The sequence below is a fragment of the Scomber scombrus genome, chromosome 14 (assembly GCF_963691925.1).
Source record: "Scomber scombrus chromosome 14, fScoSco1.1, whole genome shotgun sequence".
In the NCBI taxonomy this organism is placed as follows: Eukaryota; Metazoa; Chordata; class Actinopteri; order Scombriformes; family Scombridae; genus Scomber; species Scomber scombrus.
In genome coordinates this window covers 3,694,770-3,715,217 of record NC_084983.1, presented here as the reverse complement: position 1 = coordinate 3,715,217, position 20,448 = coordinate 3,694,770, and the positions used below count along the sequence as shown (strand labels likewise).

The window sequence follows — 20,448 nt, the reverse complement described above, 5'->3', positions numbered from 1 at the left end:
AACAACAATGAAGAGAAAAACAAAAAACATGTATTGTATATTCTCCAGTTGCTTTGGGTTTGTTGAAAGGTGTAAGTGTAATTGTGTCAATAGAGGTAACTGCTAAATTAAAGGAGCAATGCAGGGAAATAATGCACAATACATTTTTAATGCAAATAAAGTTCCAGTTGAGACTGTAGAGCTTACAAGGCAGGGTTTTCTTTCTTCTTCTTTTTTTTTTTTAACAAGAAGCTCCATGAATCTAAATAAAAGCTTCTTATTGGCTCAAACACATGTCAGTCATCCTAAACGTTTTCCTATATTTTAGCAGTTACCTGAACAGCAGTCTGGTGACAGTTAGTTGCTTTAGTGCAACAACAGCATACTAAAAACATACGACTGTAACTGTAAAGAAAAAATATGATATAAACTAGAATATGATACACAGTGATAGATTCAAAGCTTGTGGAGCAGGAAGCAGGCAGCGCGATGCGAGGGCAGCGAGCTGAGTGCTTGGCTTCAGTTTCAGTGCTTCACACTTTATACTCAGTGTGCTTTTATTATTAACATGGAAAATATTACACTTTAGAACAGGAGACTAAATTAAAAGATGGCACAGGAACTTCATTATCTACTCAACATGATTATTAGAAAATATATTTAGTTTGGGATCCTTCAGATTTGAAACTTTTCCTAAAATTGAGATGCGTTTTTTATACATTCATATATTATTTTTTAACCGAACATTATTTAAACCCCTTTTTTTACTTCATAAAAGTGACTGTAGCAAATAAACTGATGAGCACAGTCTATATGGGGAGAAAGGGGCGTGGCAGTGCACCAGCAGCTGTTCCCTTGTATTGCACTGAAACTATTTTGGCAAGAAACCCTGTAGGCACACAGCTAACTAACCAACTGTGCAGTCACTCCGGTCCCAGCCCAGCCGCCTACAGACTGTTAACAGGCAGGACTCACAAGCATCTGTGTCGGCTTAGTCACTAAACACAGGTGTAATACTGTCTATATTTTATTTGAAGTGATGCCTGGTGGGTGAGGGGGGGGGGGGGGAGGAAGACTCTGCTCCTGAACCCTGCTGTGTTTGCGTCCAGTTCATGAGCAGCACTGAGAGCACAAGAAGCAGATCATAGTGCAAATAAGAAAAGCGAGCGGGGGCGTCCAGCTGTCAGAGACCGCCGACTGGAATGAAAACATCTCACAGTGCTCAGGAGTAGAGCTGAAACTGAAGCTCACTTTCACAGATTCATCATTTGATCTGTGAAGTATCCAAAAAAAAAAAAAAGAGTTCAAAAATGAAGACTGCAATTTCCTGGAGCTCAAGGTGACGCTATCAAACCACCTGTTTTGTCTGTCTATTAAAATTGAAAAGATGAAACCAGCTGATCATTTTATTCTTGAAAAAAATTCCTTCACTGATTTAATTGATTGTGACAACAGATTACCGACTAATAGATGAATGGTTTCAGCTCTACTCACAAGTGCCATGTTTGTTTTAGCGGTGGTGAGTGTTGACACCCCAACCACAAGCAGCTGATGCATCTAACATGTAGAAAAAAATGCTGATTAAACTGCAGTCTGTTCAAAATGAAAAATAAGCGTGCCTTTTTCTGATGAAAGCCTTGGAATGTGTGAAAAGATGTTAAGTATTTTCTTAAACAAATATGCACCTTTTTTTTTCTTCATGTAGAGCATTTTTAAATTAAAACCAAATAGGAGGACTCATTTCTTAGCTGAGAACATGATGGCAAATTAATCTTAAATCAATTCACGTCACCTTCCTGTGAGGAGACACAGAAATATACTTTAGGAGCTATTTTTTACTTTATAAATCTTCTGCACAACGCCATCTTCCAGCTGGATAAGTAGTTTGGAGGAAAGATCATGTTAGAAATACATACTGTACATTCATACACACACACACACACACACGTGAATTAAAGATATTGGTCAAACAGCATTTGCAAATGATATTTAAGTGCATCTAATGGGTGAAGTTTGCCTCATTTAACTGTATAACAAATGCCAATGAATGTAAGTTAAGCACTTTTTTAGCCGACACGGTCTAATCAGTCTTTATGCGGTAAACTCCAACCGGCTCATACTTCAAGGTGGTTAAAACAAACACTCAGAATTACTTGCAAGTACGTTGAGCCTGGTCTGACTGTTTGTTCCCGACACACACGCACATACTGTCATATTTCAAAGCCTCGCTCATTCTCTCTCTCTCTTTCTCTTACACACACACACATACGCGCACACACACACATCCTGAAAAACGCTGCAGCACATTCTATCTTGATGCAAACAGATAATATTCACATTCAGAAGTTACTGAAAATGTCTGCGCTGCCTTCGCTCCGACACACTAAACTCGAGGGTGGAGTGCCTGCTGGGCTTTAGCTGTCGTCGTCTTCTTCGGTCAGGGTCCTCTCTGGGTTGGAGGAACCCTCGAAACGCTGGGCGGCGATGACCGCTTGGTGAGACATGCTCTTCCTCACGATGTCGCCTTTCCTCCACAGGGTGATCTCCTGAAACATCATACAAGATGCATTACATACATGATGGTATAGAGAGAGAGTGTGCCTCATATCTACCCTGATACAATGTTGCTTTAGAAATGAACAAATATCAAACTTTCTAAAGTCTGAATTATATATATGACATGCTTGACAAAATAAAAGCCATGATAGCTATTTTTTTCAGTACAATTTAAAGTTCCCTTCCACTCAGAAGAAAAGTTTCTTTGTGTTCACTTTCAATTTAGTTTAAGCGTCTGTGACATCACAACTTTGGAGCCAATCATGGTCCAGTTTGCAACTTACACAAGTGTAATGAGTGCACAAACACTGAGAATGGAGTTCACAGTGAAGTAGAGGACATCTTGTGTTAGGGCGATATATCGATATTATGATACTAGACTAGATATCGTTAAAGTTTTGGATATCATAATATCGTGATGTGGTAATAAGTGTTGTCTTTTCCTGGTTTTAAAGGCTACAGTAAAGTGAGGTCATTTATGAACTTAAACTGTTGTAGCTGTTCTATTATTTTCTTTTACCCACTTAATCATTATATCCACATTACTGATGATTATCTATCAAAAATCTTACAGTGTAAATATTTTGTGAAAGTCGTTCCTCCAATAAAATCGCAATATCTATATCAAGGTATTTGTTCAAAAATATTGTGATAATTGATTTGTCCATATTGTCCAGCCCTGTCTAGGCCTGTCACAATAATTATGTTGTCCGCTTATTGTACAATAAAATAATTATCGACATCATCACCTAAACATATTTCATTTACTATGTTATAAAACAGAGAAAAAGCATCTTTACACTAAAGAAGCTGGAGCCAAAGAGTGTTCTGCACTTCTACTTGAAAAATGACTGAAATGACTGAAGTGTATTAACCATTATCAGAATAGTCTGATGACTCATTTTCTGTTGATCAACTAATCTTTGCAGCTCCACAGGAATTAATGTGCATCTCATTCTGACAAATTGATAAATCATAACAAAACTGATGGAAAATACTCTTGAGAACATTCAGCAGATTAAAGTGGCATTCCAGCAGATTAGAACTGCACTTCCACAAAGTCGAAAACAAAGGCATCAAAACTGAAGCAGCAAAGACACAGATATTCTGATTTTTCAGTCTTGCTGGATCCTCCATTTCCCACAATGCAAACTCAATAGGCCCTCCTTCCTCCTAATACCCCCCTCTATCAAAAGCTCACATCTCCAGTTTGTGATGTAGGCTTTCTGTTCAAATGTTCAGTCTCACTCTGACCTTACTGACATCAAGTCCCTTCGCAGTCACAGAGGACCATCATACAAGTGTTCTCCATTAAGGAAACTAAATGAAGCACCACCAGACACTGTGTTACTATGAGGCCATAGTGCAGCATGTGTACCTGCTGTTTGAAATAGCGTCTCTCCTCCTCGTCTATGAGGACCAGGTTGAGGTAGTACCGCACTGAGAACTTCTTGTTAATGTCCCTCATGGTGGGCGTCATCTCGTAGCCTGCTAGGAACAGCCTGATGGGGATGGACTCTCCTGTAGCACAACAAGCCACAAACAGATGTAGTCACAACATAGACAGAGCTAATTACCCACTGCAGACAGTTCAACCCTTATTATTACCTCTGACTGGTGCACCGTCCATGATTTCATACTTTGCCATGGTGTCATTCTCGTGGTAGACGTTGGGCCCTGTCCCGGTCGTCTCCCGCTTGATGATGTCGATCTCCATGTGTTTGATTTTAATCCTCACCAGCAGGAAGTAAATCTTTCCTACTATCACATCTTTTAGGTGATACCTGCAAGCAAATAGTGTCATCTATCAAAACGCAGGGCAGTAAAATGTGTCTTCTCAAACAAGCACAGTTCAGATAAAAGAGAAAATTAATAATTTAATGGGTTATTGTACAAACAATATCATACTTGGACTTGTTGTACTCAAACTCTATGTGTAGACAGTCCTCTATCCCCACTTCCATCTTGATGGAGGAGTTGATGTCAGGGTAGGTGCTGAGCGTGTGGACCACTATGTCCAGCTCTTTGCTGATGTCATTCAGTCTCCGGCTTACTGTGGCCCTCAGAAAGTAGCTGCAAGCAAATAGAGAAGAAATAAGATCATATTATTATAGCCAGAGAGTGTCACTGATAGGCTGAACTGCTCAAAACTAACAACAATTAATAGTAGTAGTAGCTCACCGTAATTTGACATTCTGGCCAGTGTAAGACTCGTAGGGTTTCTCCACATGCGTGAACTCAAAGTCAAACGTCTGGGACTGTGTGAGCTCCCCCGGTCGAGCCAAGTCTTTCACAAGAGACACAAACTCATGGTGGTTTCCTCTGTCGTAGTACAGCTCTGGAAAAGACACATTAGTAGCATCAGACAGCTGCAAGAGGAGCCTATTTTATTCATTCTATAACAGTCTTGACTACAGACTATACAAAGCCTTTAAGTGTTTTACCTGCACCATTAAGTTAATGATGGAGTGACATCATAGTTCATCCACTGCAGCTCTAAACATTATAAACATGTTGATGACTTCAGTTGCTTTTTTAACATGGAAAACTCTCAGGCTGCCCTTTTAAAAGTACTTCTTGTAATTTAGAGACAAAGAGCGGTTAAGACAGAGATGGGGAAAGGAGGGTTACTATGATAATTACATTTTTAAAATGCATTTATGCTGTTAGTGTTTGGCAAGGACAGAGTAAGAGAAATTCCCAGAAGAATGTGTGTTTAAAGGACCAGTGTGTATGATTTAGTGGCATCTAATGGTGAGGTTGCAGATTACAATCAACTGAATACAACTCATCTTTTCCTCCTTTTCCAAGTATGTAGGAGAAGCTACAGTTGTCAGGAAACTCCAAAAAACATGAAAGCCCCTCTCTAGAGTCAGTGTTTAGATTGTCCATTCTGGGCTACTGTAGAAATATGGCTGTGCAACATGGCAGGCTCCATTGAAGAGGACACACTCTCTATGTAGATATTCGGTCATTCTAAGGTAACTAAAACACAATGATTCTTATTTTCAGGTGATTATACACTAATTAAAACATACTTATAAATATTATCATCCATTTCTGCCAAGTCTGTTCCACTACATGCCACTAAATTCTACACACTGCACCTTTAACCCGTAACAACCTTAAATAGACTGACTGCATCTTTAAAAAAAGAAATAAAGACATAGAAAGCACGTATCCTGGAAAGGATGATCTTTTCTTTATCAAGTGGGCCCTCAGGCTGACTTTCCACACTGTGACCTTTGTGTAATTAGTTCCAGGTTTCAAATAAAACATTTACTGAAAGTGAAAGTTCACCATGTGAAGCGGACCTCATTCTTTAACAACACACAAAGTGACTTTGTAAGAGTTATGATACTGTAACAAAGTCAAGGCAGGAATCAGTACATTTGTTTTATTTGACTGAAAGGTCAGATGGCTTATTGTAAAGGTGCAACCGGAATAATGCTGCTGGAAGAAGTATTTAGAGCCTTTACTGAAATAAAAGTAGGTATACAACAAAGTCAAGTAAAGGCCCTGCATTCAAAATCTTAGTGAAGTAGAAGTATGGAAGGATGATCAACAACCTGCACTTAAAGTACTATCAAAATAACAGTACTTCTGTCAGTGGGGTTATTATAACTCATGCATAAACATGTATTAAGCCTTTTAATACTGCAGGCTGTCATGGTGGAACTTATTAGAATTACTTTATGTAATGTGGAGTAAAAAAAGTAAGAATCAGAGAATGGAAATACTCCAGTAATGTACCTTAAAACTGAGCTTGAGTACAATACTTCATTACATGTATGTAGCTGTATTCCCTACATGCGCCCTACCTACCAAATAGCCTGGAAATAAAAGTTTGCATTTATCAGCAATTGTGAAATGTTACATGAATAGCATAAATGTAAGGTATTAGTGTTGCCTGAACAGTTACAATAAATAGAAATAAATTATTTATTTATATATCATTACAGTCCCTAAAACAATATGAGAGCCTCTCAGCCAAACAAACAATCTCCATTAGAAAACCTTAATAACTTAAAATGAGTTTTTATTTAGTAGTTTTTAAATACTCTATTTAAATAATGCTTGTAATGTGTTTTATGATGACCCTGATGAAGGCTGCAAGCCGAAATGCATTGGTCTATTAATAAAGCTCTTCTATACTACAAGTGTTGCTGGAGCTTTGACTTTTTTTCCCTTCTCCATGCGCCTTGGAAGTAGGTGAAGTTGTGCCAGAAACCTCTACTCTGTTCCTAATGAGTTTTATTTCACATCAGTGTCTGTGTTTACACCATCAATCAGGCTGAGAGTGACAGCAGGTTCCTGTCTTTTCTGTTTTTTTATACCAGGCCTATTTTTTTTTGGGTACTATATATTTAGTTTCTGTCTTTCAGTTCCTAAAATTTGATTATGTTACTTGATGTTGGAACGGATCACTGGAACCTGATCCTGCCTCATTCTGCCGCTTACACAATCAATTTCCAGTGGAGTCTTTTGTGTATGATAAACAGTGATACATGGTCGACCATAATCCTAATGCTTTGTCAGTGTAGGTAGTACAGTCACATGACTCCTCACCTCTGAACACCTAAAACAATGACACAGATCATTATCTTGCACTCCTCCATTCCCGATCACCATGATATCTACCACACATGCGGGTGTTTACTTGTTGATTCAGCTTCTATCTGCAATCATGATGGATGTATTAAAAATGAGAAGGGAGAGCATGTTTCTAACTGCTACAACTCTAACTACAGCACTCTTATCTGTAACCATCCAGGCTCAATCTGCTGAAAGACAGCACAACAGCAACTTTTATTCCCAACCTCACACTATAATCACTATCATGTGTAACTCCAGCTTGGACTTTCATCTAGTAAACTCCTTGTAATGTGACTATATCTATTTTTAGTGTTACCTTCATTTGTTATAATAAGGGTGAAAGGTCAAAAAGACGTATAGCCAATGGCTGATGATGTGTCAGCTGATGTGTTAGCCGTGCACTCACATCTGTCACGAGACCTGACACTACTAACTGACACTTGTTACAACATAACAGAGCTGCTGTTGTTGCGGTGGGCTGCTGTTGTTAACATGTTAGTTCTATTTATATTAATAGTACAAACTCCACCGTGTGAGCTAGCTTCCTATAACACCTCCTGTCACACTTTGTGCTGCTTCTGTCGGCGGGCTGAGAGTGAAGCGCAGGCCCGCCAGCCGCTCACCTATCTGGCCGATAAACTCAATCTTGATGCCGTTGTGCTCCAGCCTCTTCCCCGGGTATTTGAGCGTCACGTTCACCTTTCCCGACACCGTTTCACCGTCGTAAAAGAGGAAATATTTATCCTTCCTGCCGTCTTCGCTTTTATGTTCTGCTTTCTTTCTCGTTTCGGCGTCATTCAGAACTATATCTATCTCCGCACTTTGACCAAAACCGAAGAAGCTCATGGCTGCTCGCTGTTATTAAAAAAAAAACAACCCCTCCGTCACCGGAACCTGCAGCAGCGGGAAAATGTGTCTCCGGTTGTGTGTGAAAGCAGCACGGTGGTAGAGTTTGTCCCGTTTCACTGTGAGATGTTCAGATAGAGCAAACCGTGCAAACTGCTTCCCAGATTAGTCAATATTTCGAGTTACAACCGGTTGACTGCGCATGCGTACACAAGTCATGTGAATGAAAACTGTATTTATCGAACGACTTTTATTTCTTTTCCGTGTCTTTTTGCTTTTATATACGCCACACTCTCATTAATAAGATGAAACTAATACGTGGTTTATTATAATAATTGACAGTCATAATATCGTTATAATGTGTCTGCGGTTTTAATGCGCAGTATCAACAGGCAGAACATGAGTGTGTGAGTGTGTATGGGTATTTGCTGCCCGGAGCGCAGTCTTTCAGGTGCTGTCTCCTTCTGTAGTCTGCATATAGGGTAGATGAGGGTCATGTGGGACATTTTTTTGCAATTCTGACTTGTTTACCTTATTTACATATGAATCCAATACATTATATCAACACCTTATATCATTATGAAATCCCTGAGATGTTTGCTTGTTAAATCAGAAGACAATTTTTTGGATATTGTACTGAAAAGGAACATGACCCTTCTGTAAATTTAGTAATGTGGGACGCTACTTTTTAGGCTTAGAAATACCTTGATTTATAGAAAGCAGCCTTATATCTGACAAAACTTTTTTAATGTGCGTACCTGTAGTTTTTAGGTTAAAAAAAACAAGTAGCCTGTATGTTCACGTGTCATTTTAAACAATATAACTTACACAGCACACATATACTAGTTAGCTTTAGAATAATTGAATAGAAAAAAATAAATGCACTGGAGTTTAGTTGTCCCACATCAGTCAATGTCCAATATTACCCTAATCCACCCTACACTCACTGGCCTCTATATTAGGTACACATATGCAATCTAATTCAATCCAATACAACAGCTCTGCTATACATTCTACTTTTATTAAGTTTATAAATGTTCAGTTTTTGTTGAGATTGTCAAGAAGTTGTAATTCTACTTTATGTTTATTATTGAGGTCATAGTGGATGATGGTGGTGTATTAGGCTGTATTGTAGGCTATTAAATGGTGTTCTTAATATTTTGTCCTCTCCATTAACATATATGGATTTGGCCTTAAACTTATTAGCAGTTCAACTGAGTCTTTTTCTCTCTCAGATGTTTCATTAAAATAATTTCTAGAAGTTTGTAGAGGTGACTGCATCCAATAAAAAGCTAAAAAAATATGTAAAGGGGAAAAAATATTTCTTTCTTATCTAGTCAATTACCCTGATTTATTTTAGGACCTCATGGGGAGTCCTGGCCCTCCCATGCTGGGGGGCAGTGCACTACAGATAGCTCCCCTCCTGCTGATGTGAGAGCACTCTGCTGCTTGATTTATACAATACATTTTAACACGTAAGAAGGGGAAGCAGTACCAGACACATGAAAACGTGTATATATAAGATACCTATAAAGAGAATTATTAGAACTATTAATCAGCTGCAGCTGTTTGACATTGTGTGTTTTGGGATGTGTGTATCTCTCATGATGCTGCTTTATTTTGTTATGTGGTTAAATGTATCAGTTATTATCGATCTGTGCCAATCTAATAATACAAGTAGAGATTATGTTGACTTCTTCTGCTCCGAATGGTTAAAAAACTATGTCTAAACTTTAAGCTTTTAAGAGTTTTAAGCAAATGACCTCATTCAAACAGTATATCATCATCAGTAGAGGTTTTATTGTTGCTAATAATTAATAAATAGCTTAATTTGCATGTTTACCAGTTGTAATGACATTTTTTGTGCTTTAGTGGCTCACACACACACACACACACACACACACACACACACACACACACACACACACACACACACACACACACACACACACACACACACACACACACAACCAACCTCAACCTCAACCTCTTCAGATGTGTGGCACTATGCATCTCTCACTTTGATATCAGCATTATAAAGTAGTACACATGTACACTACACTGAGATGAAGGCAGAGTCTGATTAGTGGATGATTCTTCACACCAAAAATATCATCCAGCACTTACAGCACATTACACTCATTAAGTACACAGAGGACTGACTCTCTGGGCCAGACAGGCTGTCATACACTTTAAAAATACTACTTACACTTTTTGACATAAGACATAGATTATAGGTTGTTATGACTTAGAAATATGAGTGATCAACATTAGAACATTAGTTCTTTATTTGTGGCGTTTGTTACGTGTTTAGATCAGACTTCTCTATAGTAAGTATAGTATAGTGTAAAATAAATCTAATATTCTGTAATATTTCATCATATCATTGTCATGTCAGATCACATCAACATTCAGAAAAGATAACCATGAGTTCCATGTTGGTACTTAAAATGATTTGACTCAACTAAACGTCTCCAAATTCTTTAAAAGAAGTTGTTTAGAATTATATAAAAATGTAAATATCCTTGGATAAACTTGAAGAAATTAAGTTAAATCTTCTGACTTTGTGACTGAAGTGTATAAATGTACCTGGAAGTCTGTTTCTGACTTTGTTACTTGAGTTTGGGGTCCAGATGTTTCTGTGTTGAGGGGTCCATGTCCTTACAGCAGGTCCAAAAGAAAGGAACTCCATACATCCACTGTAGCTATCCACACACTGACATCATGTTGTACTAGTTTTAAGCACAAGAGGTCAGGAGTGCACAGTTATACACTCTCATACAAACTCTATTAAGATCATTGTAGTGATAGAACTACTGTGGAAAGGTCACAATGTAAATGAATGCATGTGTTTACCAACAGTAACATGCAACTCATTCATTATTTCTTCTGCATTCACTCGAGCTCATTATCTCTCCAATGACAGAGAGAAGAGACAGTGAGAGCTGTGTGCTGGCAGCGCTGCGCCACTAGAGGGCAGAGTGCAACCACAGCAGGACACCATCAACCTGAGTGCCTTCCTTCAACTTGAGTTAAGAGGGCTTTTACATTTAAGCTCCTGATATTTTTGTGCCATTATTCAGCATTTAAAAAAAATGTCCATGTCAAAAATTAATCCTCAACCATATTACGAGTAACTTTTTGTGTGTTTTTTTTTTAACCTAACAGTGTAATTCTTGAGAGGAGGGTAAAGCAGCTGAAACCTGAAAGTACAGTGTGCACAGGGCTCTATCAGATGTTTACTGAAAAGCATGTGAATTATCATGTGTATGAAGGAAGAAATTGTTTACATATATCTGTATATGTGTGTGTGTGTGTGTGTGTGTATTTTACAGTAACAAGGCTCGTCCGAGAACAGATGACGGTGTAATTAGTTGTGGTGATTTATGAAAACACATTATAACAATCCTCCATTTATGAGGGCTTTTATGATCAAACTTGACAACAATGAAATAACTCCCCCCGGGCCTTTTTTTTTTTACTTCCTCCTTTCAGAACACTGACTCACTTTTTTCTGCCTAAAATTGTCCCTCAGTGGCGTACTGGGACATCTTGAGAGTGTCATGTGGTTAACTCTACATCTCCTTCTCATGTTAGGACCAATGACTTCAGAGTTTTTAACAGTCAAGAAGCCTTCTAGCTGTCCTGAAATGGCTGAAACCCAATTATTTATGTACAGTTGGGAGCAGTTGGGGCAGCTGTAGCCCTCCTCGGTTACAGACAGATATCTTGTCAATGTGTCAGTTCATCACATCATGCTGTGATATTTTCTAAATAGGCTTCATCCTTCTGTCAAGTACGATTTCCTCCCGTCTGCTTTTCACCTCACTCCGGTGTCAGATACACTCAGTGCTTCTGCTCAGGTTTCTCTGTTTGATATCATGTGCTGCAGAAAAAAATGGAAAAGTATTTATAAATGTCTATTGATAATATATTGATCATATTTTTTAATGTTATATTAAAATGTTGAAGATTTTTCTTACTACTCAAAACATACACAGTTTCAGTCAAATGTAATGAAGTCTAGCTGGTGTTTCCTACATGATAACAATGACATAAGTGATATATTATTGTCACTGAATTATTATTATTTTTTTTAGAAATCAGCTATTTCAGAGTAACAAACGTAAAAAGTAGTGATGGTTAATGTTTAGGGTTTAAAACCAAAGAGTTAGTGATGGATTTGCTTCCATTCAACACCATAATGAAATATTTGAATAGGCTTGTGAGGATAAATACAACTGACTGTTCATGTTTTTACTTTGAAAAACACCTGTTTAAATTTATAACTTTGACATTTTCGATAGGTCATAATAGGTGCAATTTCAAAAACTTGATTTTAAATGCTTTTCATTGTTCTTTTGTGTGTGTGTGTGATGTTGCATTTTTATTGAGGCATCAAAAAATAAAAAAGTCAACCCATGATATATAAAAGAAAAAAAAATCAGGTTTCTGTTATTTGATTGGTTAAATTCATCATTCAGACTACCATGCTTTATCAGCCGAGCCTGAGTGAAAGTGATCAGCCTAGACAGATGAGGTTCTGTCCCTCTATGTTCATATGATACACTGTCTAATATACAGTGGGGGAAATAAGTATTGAACGGTCAACTTTGGTATTAACTCAAGAAAATCCACTCATATAAAGAAATCAAAACATTAAAGTCCACAAATAAGTAACACAGGAAAAAAAGTATTGAACAATATATACTTAGTGGAGACTCCTTTGTTTATAATGGCAGCTTCAAGATGCTGTGATGTGAGGTGCGATGTCATTTCTCCTCCACACACGGTGTGTAGTATGACGGCCAAAAAGTTCCACTTTGGTCTCGTCTGACCAGACTACATTCACCCAGTATTTCATAGGCTTGTCAAAAAGTTGCTTCTGAATGCTCCTTGGCTCTTGAGCTACTCCTCTGACTGTCTTGAGAGGAGCTCCTGTGTGTGGTTGATGGTGGAGTGATGTTCCTCCTCTCACTTCCAGATAATTGCCCCAACAGTCCTTACTGGAAGATTCACAAGTTTCGAAATACATCTGTAACCAATTGAAATGTTTGGTAACAAAAAGCTTTTTATAGCTCATCAACATGTACTAACCCAGCTGATATTAATGTGCACAGATAGGAGGTAGAATTACTTTCTAACTACTCATGGATTTCAGCTGGTTCCTTGCCTTTCCATACTGCTTTTTCTTAGTGTTTGTTACTTTTGTGTCATTCCACTTAATCACATATAACTTTATTTATAGACTTTAATGTTTTGATATTTTTATATGTGTGGATTTTTTGAGTTAATCCCAAAGTCTGGTGAAAATTACATGTGAATATCCTCATTGGAAATATATTTACTGAAAATCCACTTTGAGTTTTTTGACAAATTTGAATTTTTAGATGTGTAAATGACCGACTGAATTTATTATATTTTATTAAACTACTTGAACACTTAAGTTCTATAAATTTGTGAGCCCTAAAAACATTGAAATTGCACCTCTTTAAATTACTTTTTGTAAATATACATCTATTATATATTCAGCTGCTGATTAGATTCTAACTATTAACTCCATTGACTTCACACAGTGTGCATCATCCTTCGACTACAGATATGAACAAGAAATGTATTCCTCACTACTGAACAGTTTGTGGAATTTACTCAACATATAAACTCTGTTGTAAGACAGTAGGAGGATACAGGAGAGGTAGCATATTACTGGCAGTATAAACTAACACAGCACATCATAACAAATCACAGATGTGACTGTTGATCATAACTGTGAGACACTCCTTATTTTATCTGATTATCCAGCAAAAACTCTCAACAGAAACATTGTGTAACTTTCAGAGGAACACTGTGCAGCTACAATGAGTCAGCGTCCTGAACTTTCACTTCCATCCAGCCAATAAAAACACTGACTCAAAAAGTTTGAAAATGTCCTTCATTCACTTAATGATAATCTGAGATGAGTCATCAGGCTCAGAGTCAAAAAGGCGTCTTTTCATCCCACGTCCAGCGAAATAGTTGACCCGCGCTCTAATTGATTTCTCTGCGAATTAAGTAAGTGTCCACAGGCTCTGCTGCAAACTACAATATATTATCCCCGCTGAGCTCATTGATTAGAATGCTCTTTATCCAGGAGCTCTCTGCCAGTTGGCACGGCTCGTCAGAAAAAGGAACAAGAAAGCTGTTTTCGGTGTAGAAAGTAGAAATGGCTTTAACTGCCAATAATAGATTACAGCTTTAGATCAACAAAGATGCTGTCAGTGGGATACTTGATGGACTTCCATACCAAATAGGATTTTCTGAAGCGGCAGCGGGAGACTCCGGGAGCGGTCGAGAAAGGATTTGGAAGTGGCAGCACGGATCGCACCAAATCCCTCTCTTGACACACACACACATACACACCAGCAAAACATTTTTAAAGAAAGAACAAAAGTCTCAAGTAATATTAGAAGTGAGTTTTATTAATCACAAATAGAGTGGATCTAGAATTAACAAAAACAACCCCCAGCAGGCCATAAATGGACATTCTACTGTATGTGAGTTCGGTTCTTACATGATGATGCACCAGTCGTCAAGAGAATGAAAGATTATTGACAGTTCTGGATCGTCCAGGTGAAAGACAACAGTGAGTTAGATCAGCCCCCCCCCCCCCCCCCCCCCCCCCCCCCATTCCCCCTAATACAAAAACACTCTGGAAAGCATCTCTCGGTGAAAGTATCATCTCTATCACCAAATTGCTGAACACTGTGGGGGTAAATGTAGGCCTTCATGTTTTGTGGTTGACACAGTGTTTGAACTCTGGTTTAAATACTGAAGAGCTCATAGAACCCCCTCTTTTAAAACCAGAATCCTGCTTTTGGTACTCGTCTTTTTATATTTTCTCTTTTTTTTGCCTAATAGTGCCATGTGTCTTTACCAAAAAAATAATTCCCACTATATTTAGGCACTAATATATTTTCTACGTCTACTTCAACGTGTCTAAACCTTCCAAATCTATGGAAAAAGAAAGAAAGAAGCTATTTACAAAATTTGCAGATATGTAAAGACGGGAGGTGGAAATTTTATCGGTGTGACATCATTCCTCTCAAACGCCAGTGCTCGTGGGTAAATGAATGCGAAAAACACAAACCCTCAGACAGCATGTTAAGAAATGTAGGGGGTGGGAGAGAGAGAGAGAGAGAGAGAGAGAACTGGTCTACTTTAAAGGCAGAAGGCACTTAAGAGGAATGAAGTTTGTACAAATGAAGAGAAGGGAAATGTTTATCTGTGAGCTGCATGACTTGTGATTTAAATTCGGTTAGAAATGTTTGGATATTCCTCTCGGTTCCTGAATGCAACATGTTAACCTGGAGGAAGAAAAAAATAAAAAATAAAATAAAGACTTGAGCGGTGTTGACAAAATTCCTATGTGCAAATGCCGGGCAGATCGTCTCTACCATGACTGATGTTCGGTTAACATTTCACCAGACCTGCCGATTAGAAAACATTCACAACACCTGAACAAGCAGATTCAATCCAGCTGCTTTGGACACACATCAGATGTTATTTCATCTTGGAAATCTTAAAAAAAAGATGACGAGGAACAGATAAAAAATGTCAAGCGGCTGTCGAGAAGCTCTCATTTCAGCGTTATGAATGATTGTTACCCTTTTTTTATGTCAGTCTTACAAATGGAAAGAGTTTCATATCAGCCTCAAATAGGAATTCTTTACATTTTTCACCACTTTACATAATCTTGAGAGAGAGAGAGAAAGAGAGAGAGAGAGAGAAAAAATTCTATAACAAATCTCTATATACAATCAGTACAACTGTTAACCCTCCAGACCCCAGCTGTGTGTAACCAACTGAAGTGTAACATCGTTTTCTGTTTGCGTGGGCTTTGAGAACAATGTGAACTTCAGTCACACCTAATTTCTGCTTTTTTAAAAACATTTAGTTACAACTAAATATTAGAAATGTTAGTGGAGTCTACCTGCTAAAACTAACTGTAAACACACTGGACATTGGCAAATACTGTGTGTAGAATTGGTCAACTTTCACTGAGTTTGGTACCTTTATTAATTATTTAAAAATAGATGACTAAGCAGTTAAAATAACCAATTTAACTGTCACTCAATGACAGAGTCTTTTCTATTTAGAAGCTTTTGCACAGTGGAATCTGATAGTACCATATCTAGCATCTTATCACATATCCTCTAGTTTAGTTTAGGTCTGGAAGGTTAACTTACAAACCCTGTAATATTATTATTATAATAATAATAGTGTAATACTGAACGTATGTATGTATGACAGCAAAAAACTCTATCCTGGACAATAAATTCAATATATACAAGATGAACAGCAAGCATAGAAGGACACTTAAAATCAAGAAAACGCAGCACTGATTGTGTTACAGTGTTTCACAGCATTTGACTGGCACTCTTCAAAGCCTCTTTACTAAGACTATCTACAAACATTAACATGGAAGTCTCTCACGACAGACATACTGGGTGACGACCCCCAGCGGGAAGAAAAAAAAAAAAATTAAATATGTAAGACCGCTGATCAAGAAGCACGCCTCGATATGCTGACACAAGTCATGTTTGTCTTCCTTTTCCTTCTGATTGCAAAAGGTGTAAATGCTTACAGCTCGATGCAAAGTGGTTAAAGTGTTACATTTTTTTTTATCCACAACCAAATAAAAAAAAGAAGAAACAAAAAAAACACATGTTAGTATTTTACAAATATTTAAAAAAGTAAACCTTTATCTATAGGCATTTTAAAATATATTCCATCAAAAATAGTCTGACAAATTTCAACAGTAGAAAAGAAATGTTATACAAATGACAAAAAGGTTTGAAGCAAAAATGTTGACAGTAGAAACACGTCATGATAGACTGACTCTGGAGGAGGAGAGAGAGACTCCTCCTTTTTCTACCTGGCAGAACAAAGAAAGGTTTCATTTCCTCCACCTTGACTCCTTCATTTGTGTTGTTTTTTTTAAAACCATGCAAGTAACTGTAAAGTAACAACTCCATAATTTAGCAAAAGAATTCGTAGGTGGTGATAAAAGTCGACGAATGTTTTTTTTTTTCAGTCCGTATGCGATGTGAGATCAGTTTTTTTACATACTGTAGTCCTGTGTTATCTTTGTCACCTTTGGCAAACTTTGAGTAGCTGGATGTCGGTCGTGACGAGAGCTCGGAGCATGAGCTGCGGCGGCTCCGTGGTCAGACAGCGTTGGAGTGCAGTCCCGCGTCTCATGTCTCTTACTCGGCACGATGCCCCCCATCGTCGTCTTCTCCCTTTTCAGATCACGAAGGAGGACTTGTGTCGGAAATCTCCCTGCGGAGAGCAGACGGAGGCAACGTTTAACAACTTTCAATTTACAGCTCTACAAAATGGGAATAAGTAACAAGTAACAAGAGTTCTCAGCTATGTCTAGAATGGAAATCTGTGTTATTCTGTGGAATGTTTTACATAATATTTATTTAAGATAAGAAAGATTGCTTGAAATGAGTTAGAGCTCAGACACATTGTTCTGGAAATGAAAACAAGTTATTGCTCACTGAAATTAAAACACATCTCTTCCTGTCTTTGTTCATATTTCTCCATTAACTACTATGACTCACATTTGATTGGGTGAACTTTTGTAAATGCCTCAGAGCACATTCAGTTAAAACTATTTTAAAGAAAAGACCTAATAATGTAAAAATACTGATTTGATGACATATTTGGCATATTATAGAGATAAATAAGCAGCTAAAAAGTAAGTTTCATTTCATTGGGTGTTAACATTTTGAGATTTACAAACGGCATTTTTATTGGTGGAAAATCTGCGGAAAGATCTGTGGAAGTGTGGAAGTGTGCAGACCAGATTTCATGTGAGCCTGGTGATGAGCCACAGCAAAGGGCCAGATGTGTAAAACACTGTGTAGATTCACCACTTCAACTCTCTCTATACTGTTTTATAAATCTCTGGGTGCATGTGCCATTAATACAGCATGTGCCATAAATACGGTTAACCGTAAATAGATGTCGACTCGCCCTTCATCAGCTGTTCCAATATCAATACTTCTGTCTTTAGACCTGTCAATGAAGAGAAGTACGGCGAGGTTCTACAGCGACGACGCAGCAGTTGTCCTTAGCGTATCTTCGTTGTCGCATCGAGTTAATCTAAGATTTTGTTTTCTAGCGCTGTTAATGAAACACCCTCATACTTAAAGATACAGTTCAAATAATATTTACATAGGGAAATAAAAGGATGGCAAGTTCAACTCTGTATTTTTGGTTGTTTTCCAGTGAACTGTACACTTAGTATCAAAAAGAAGATGGTCATATTTTATCTTCTTGAAGCTAAACATAAAATTGCTGCGTCATGGAAATCAGTTCATAGACCAAGCAAACAGAGTTGGGTTGAAGGATTACTGCAGTGTCTTATATGGAAAACTTACATATATAGTAAAGGGGAAATATAATACTTATAAAAAGATTTGGGGCTTTATGATATTTCTGGAGGGGCTAATTTTAACTGTGGCCTTATAGTCTACTGCTATTATTATTTTCATTATGATCATAGATTGATCAGATTATAGAAGATGCAAGCATTTTATATGTATGTATGTAGATGTACCAAATGTATATCCACATGTGTATGTACATACATGTTTATGTTTCATTTTGTATTGTTATGCCTTCCATCTTCTCTGTCCCCCACGATGAGGAACAGTCTGTTGCAAGCCTGCTCAAAAGCAAAACTTCTAAAATACCTTCAAGTGCTTAAATGTGATTGCTGATGTGCCATGTTCTGTAAGATGGCATATGTGTGTTGTTTATACACATCTGGCCTCTGCTGTTTGGTAGATGTGGACCAGGTGTGGCTCATTAACTCATAATTTACACATTTTGCAAGACCGTTGACCGTATATTATATGCGTCAGACTGATGTGACACACTTATCACTCACATCACACTGTCCTTCACCAATTTAAATGAGCTTTATTCGTCCTATGTACAAACCTCGTCCTCCGTCCTGACGTAGTCCACTCCGTCTCCTTTAGCTGGAACTTTGTAACTAAAACACACAAAGCAGGTGAAGGTTTTTACAGATGATGCAGTGGGTCAGATTATCATGTCTTAGTTGAGAGGATGTGTTCATGTGTCTTACTTGTTCCCCGTCTGTTTCTGGGTGGAGAAGTAACCTCGCTTGTACGCACAGCAGATCCCCACTGTTATACATAAAAGCACTATGACCACCACCAGCACTCCCAGTACGATCCCCACAACGTCGATATCATCTGTGGAGAACAAACCAAACACTCGTACTTAGTTGTTCTGATCTTTTAGACACAGTGTGATGGATAATAAGTGTGATGTTCGACTGACACACTTACAGACTTCCATCTTCTGAGGTGGACACTCGGCGTATCCTGCATCGTTCTTTGCTCGGCAGAAATAATTGCCTGCGTCTTCTTTTCTGACTGCGACGAACTTCTACATTTGGAGACATCACAAACGATTCTGTCAATGCTTTTTAGGCAACTATTGTTTTTTAGTGGGGTTATTTTAAAGTGAGTATAAAGTAATGAGGCTGGATGTAGGTGCAGTAAGCATATTACTGTGTCAGTAGGAGTTAGAAGGAGTGACATTGATACCAAATTTGCATTCTTTTTGACTAATTGACAGACTAAGTGTCATTAGCATGTCAGTTAAATATTGACACTGAGCACACCTGGATCTTTTTTTTTTAATACAAAATGTCAACAAATGAGCTAATTCAGTGTCCAGATGTGACCTTCGCTGATATCTGATTTAATTCTCTGGCATACAGTGAAAAAAGGGAGGTGCATACAGTAAATATCTTTACACAGTAAATGAAAATGAATTCTATTTATAGAGCTGTCAATCTTAAAGCAACATACCAGAGAAGTCTATGGTGCTATATTACATTAGCTTTTAATAATGACATAAAAACAGTGGCTATACTGCTGCTCTGTGCAATGATCCACATTCACATCTACTACACTCACATTACGTTTAAGCAGAAATGTTCGAATGAATAAATCACAATGATAGATTATTAGAACATTAAAACTATGAAAACCTGTTAATTATAATTTATTCTTGTTGTTTTCTTTCTTGTAAAACCACAATTTTACAAGCTTTTTACATTTGATTATTTTTGCAGTTTTACAATATTTATACTGTATCATACATTTATTGTTTGTTTTTTTTACATTGTATTATTTCTGCATTCTTATTATATTTATACTGTATCACAAATTGAATTTATAAAGTCTTACAATATTTAGACTGTATCACACATTTATTGTTTTTTCTTTACACTGAATTATACAGTTTTTCTACATTGTATTATTTCTAAAAACATATACATGCATACTTTAAAATGATGGGAAACTTACAACAAGAAGAATAAATTCATTAGTCAGACTAATAAATTGTGCTCTGGGCTGTGTATGTGAAATGACAGACAGA

The 20,448-nt window shown here is 37.6% G+C and overlaps 2 protein-coding genes across 2 annotated transcripts in view; both read right to left on the bottom strand.

Moving 5' to 3' along the window:
- Window positions 1–207: 207 nt before the first annotated feature.
- Window positions 208–8,150, bottom strand: vps26bl (vacuolar protein sorting 26 homolog B, like). The gene is made up of 6 exons (XM_062433348.1): window positions 7,755–8,150; window positions 4,717–4,873; window positions 4,444–4,608; window positions 4,144–4,319; window positions 3,914–4,056; window positions 208–2,525 (listed from the first exon to the last, which is right to left on the bottom strand). The coding sequence occupies exons 1-6, from the start codon at window positions 7,975–7,977 to the stop codon at window positions 2,394–2,396; spliced, it is 996 nt and encodes a 331-aa protein (XP_062289332.1). The 5' UTR covers window positions 7,978–8,150; the 3' UTR covers window positions 208–2,393.
- Window positions 8,151–16,856: 8,706 nt separating this feature from the next.
- The window catches only part of jam3b (junctional adhesion molecule 3b), a 33,361-nt gene continuing 29,769 nt past the window's right edge, over window positions 16,857–20,448 (bottom strand). The window contains exons 6-9 of the mRNA XM_062433393.1: window positions 19,347–19,446; window positions 19,121–19,250; window positions 18,973–19,027; window positions 16,857–17,298 (exon numbers count right to left, since the gene is read on the bottom strand). Coding sequence (XP_062289377.1) covers window positions 17,263–17,298; window positions 18,973–19,027; window positions 19,121–19,250; window positions 19,347–19,446 — 321 coding nt within the window. The 3' untranslated portion in view covers window positions 16,857–17,262. The remainder of the gene's footprint in view (window positions 17,299–18,972; window positions 19,028–19,120; window positions 19,251–19,346; window positions 19,447–20,448) is intronic.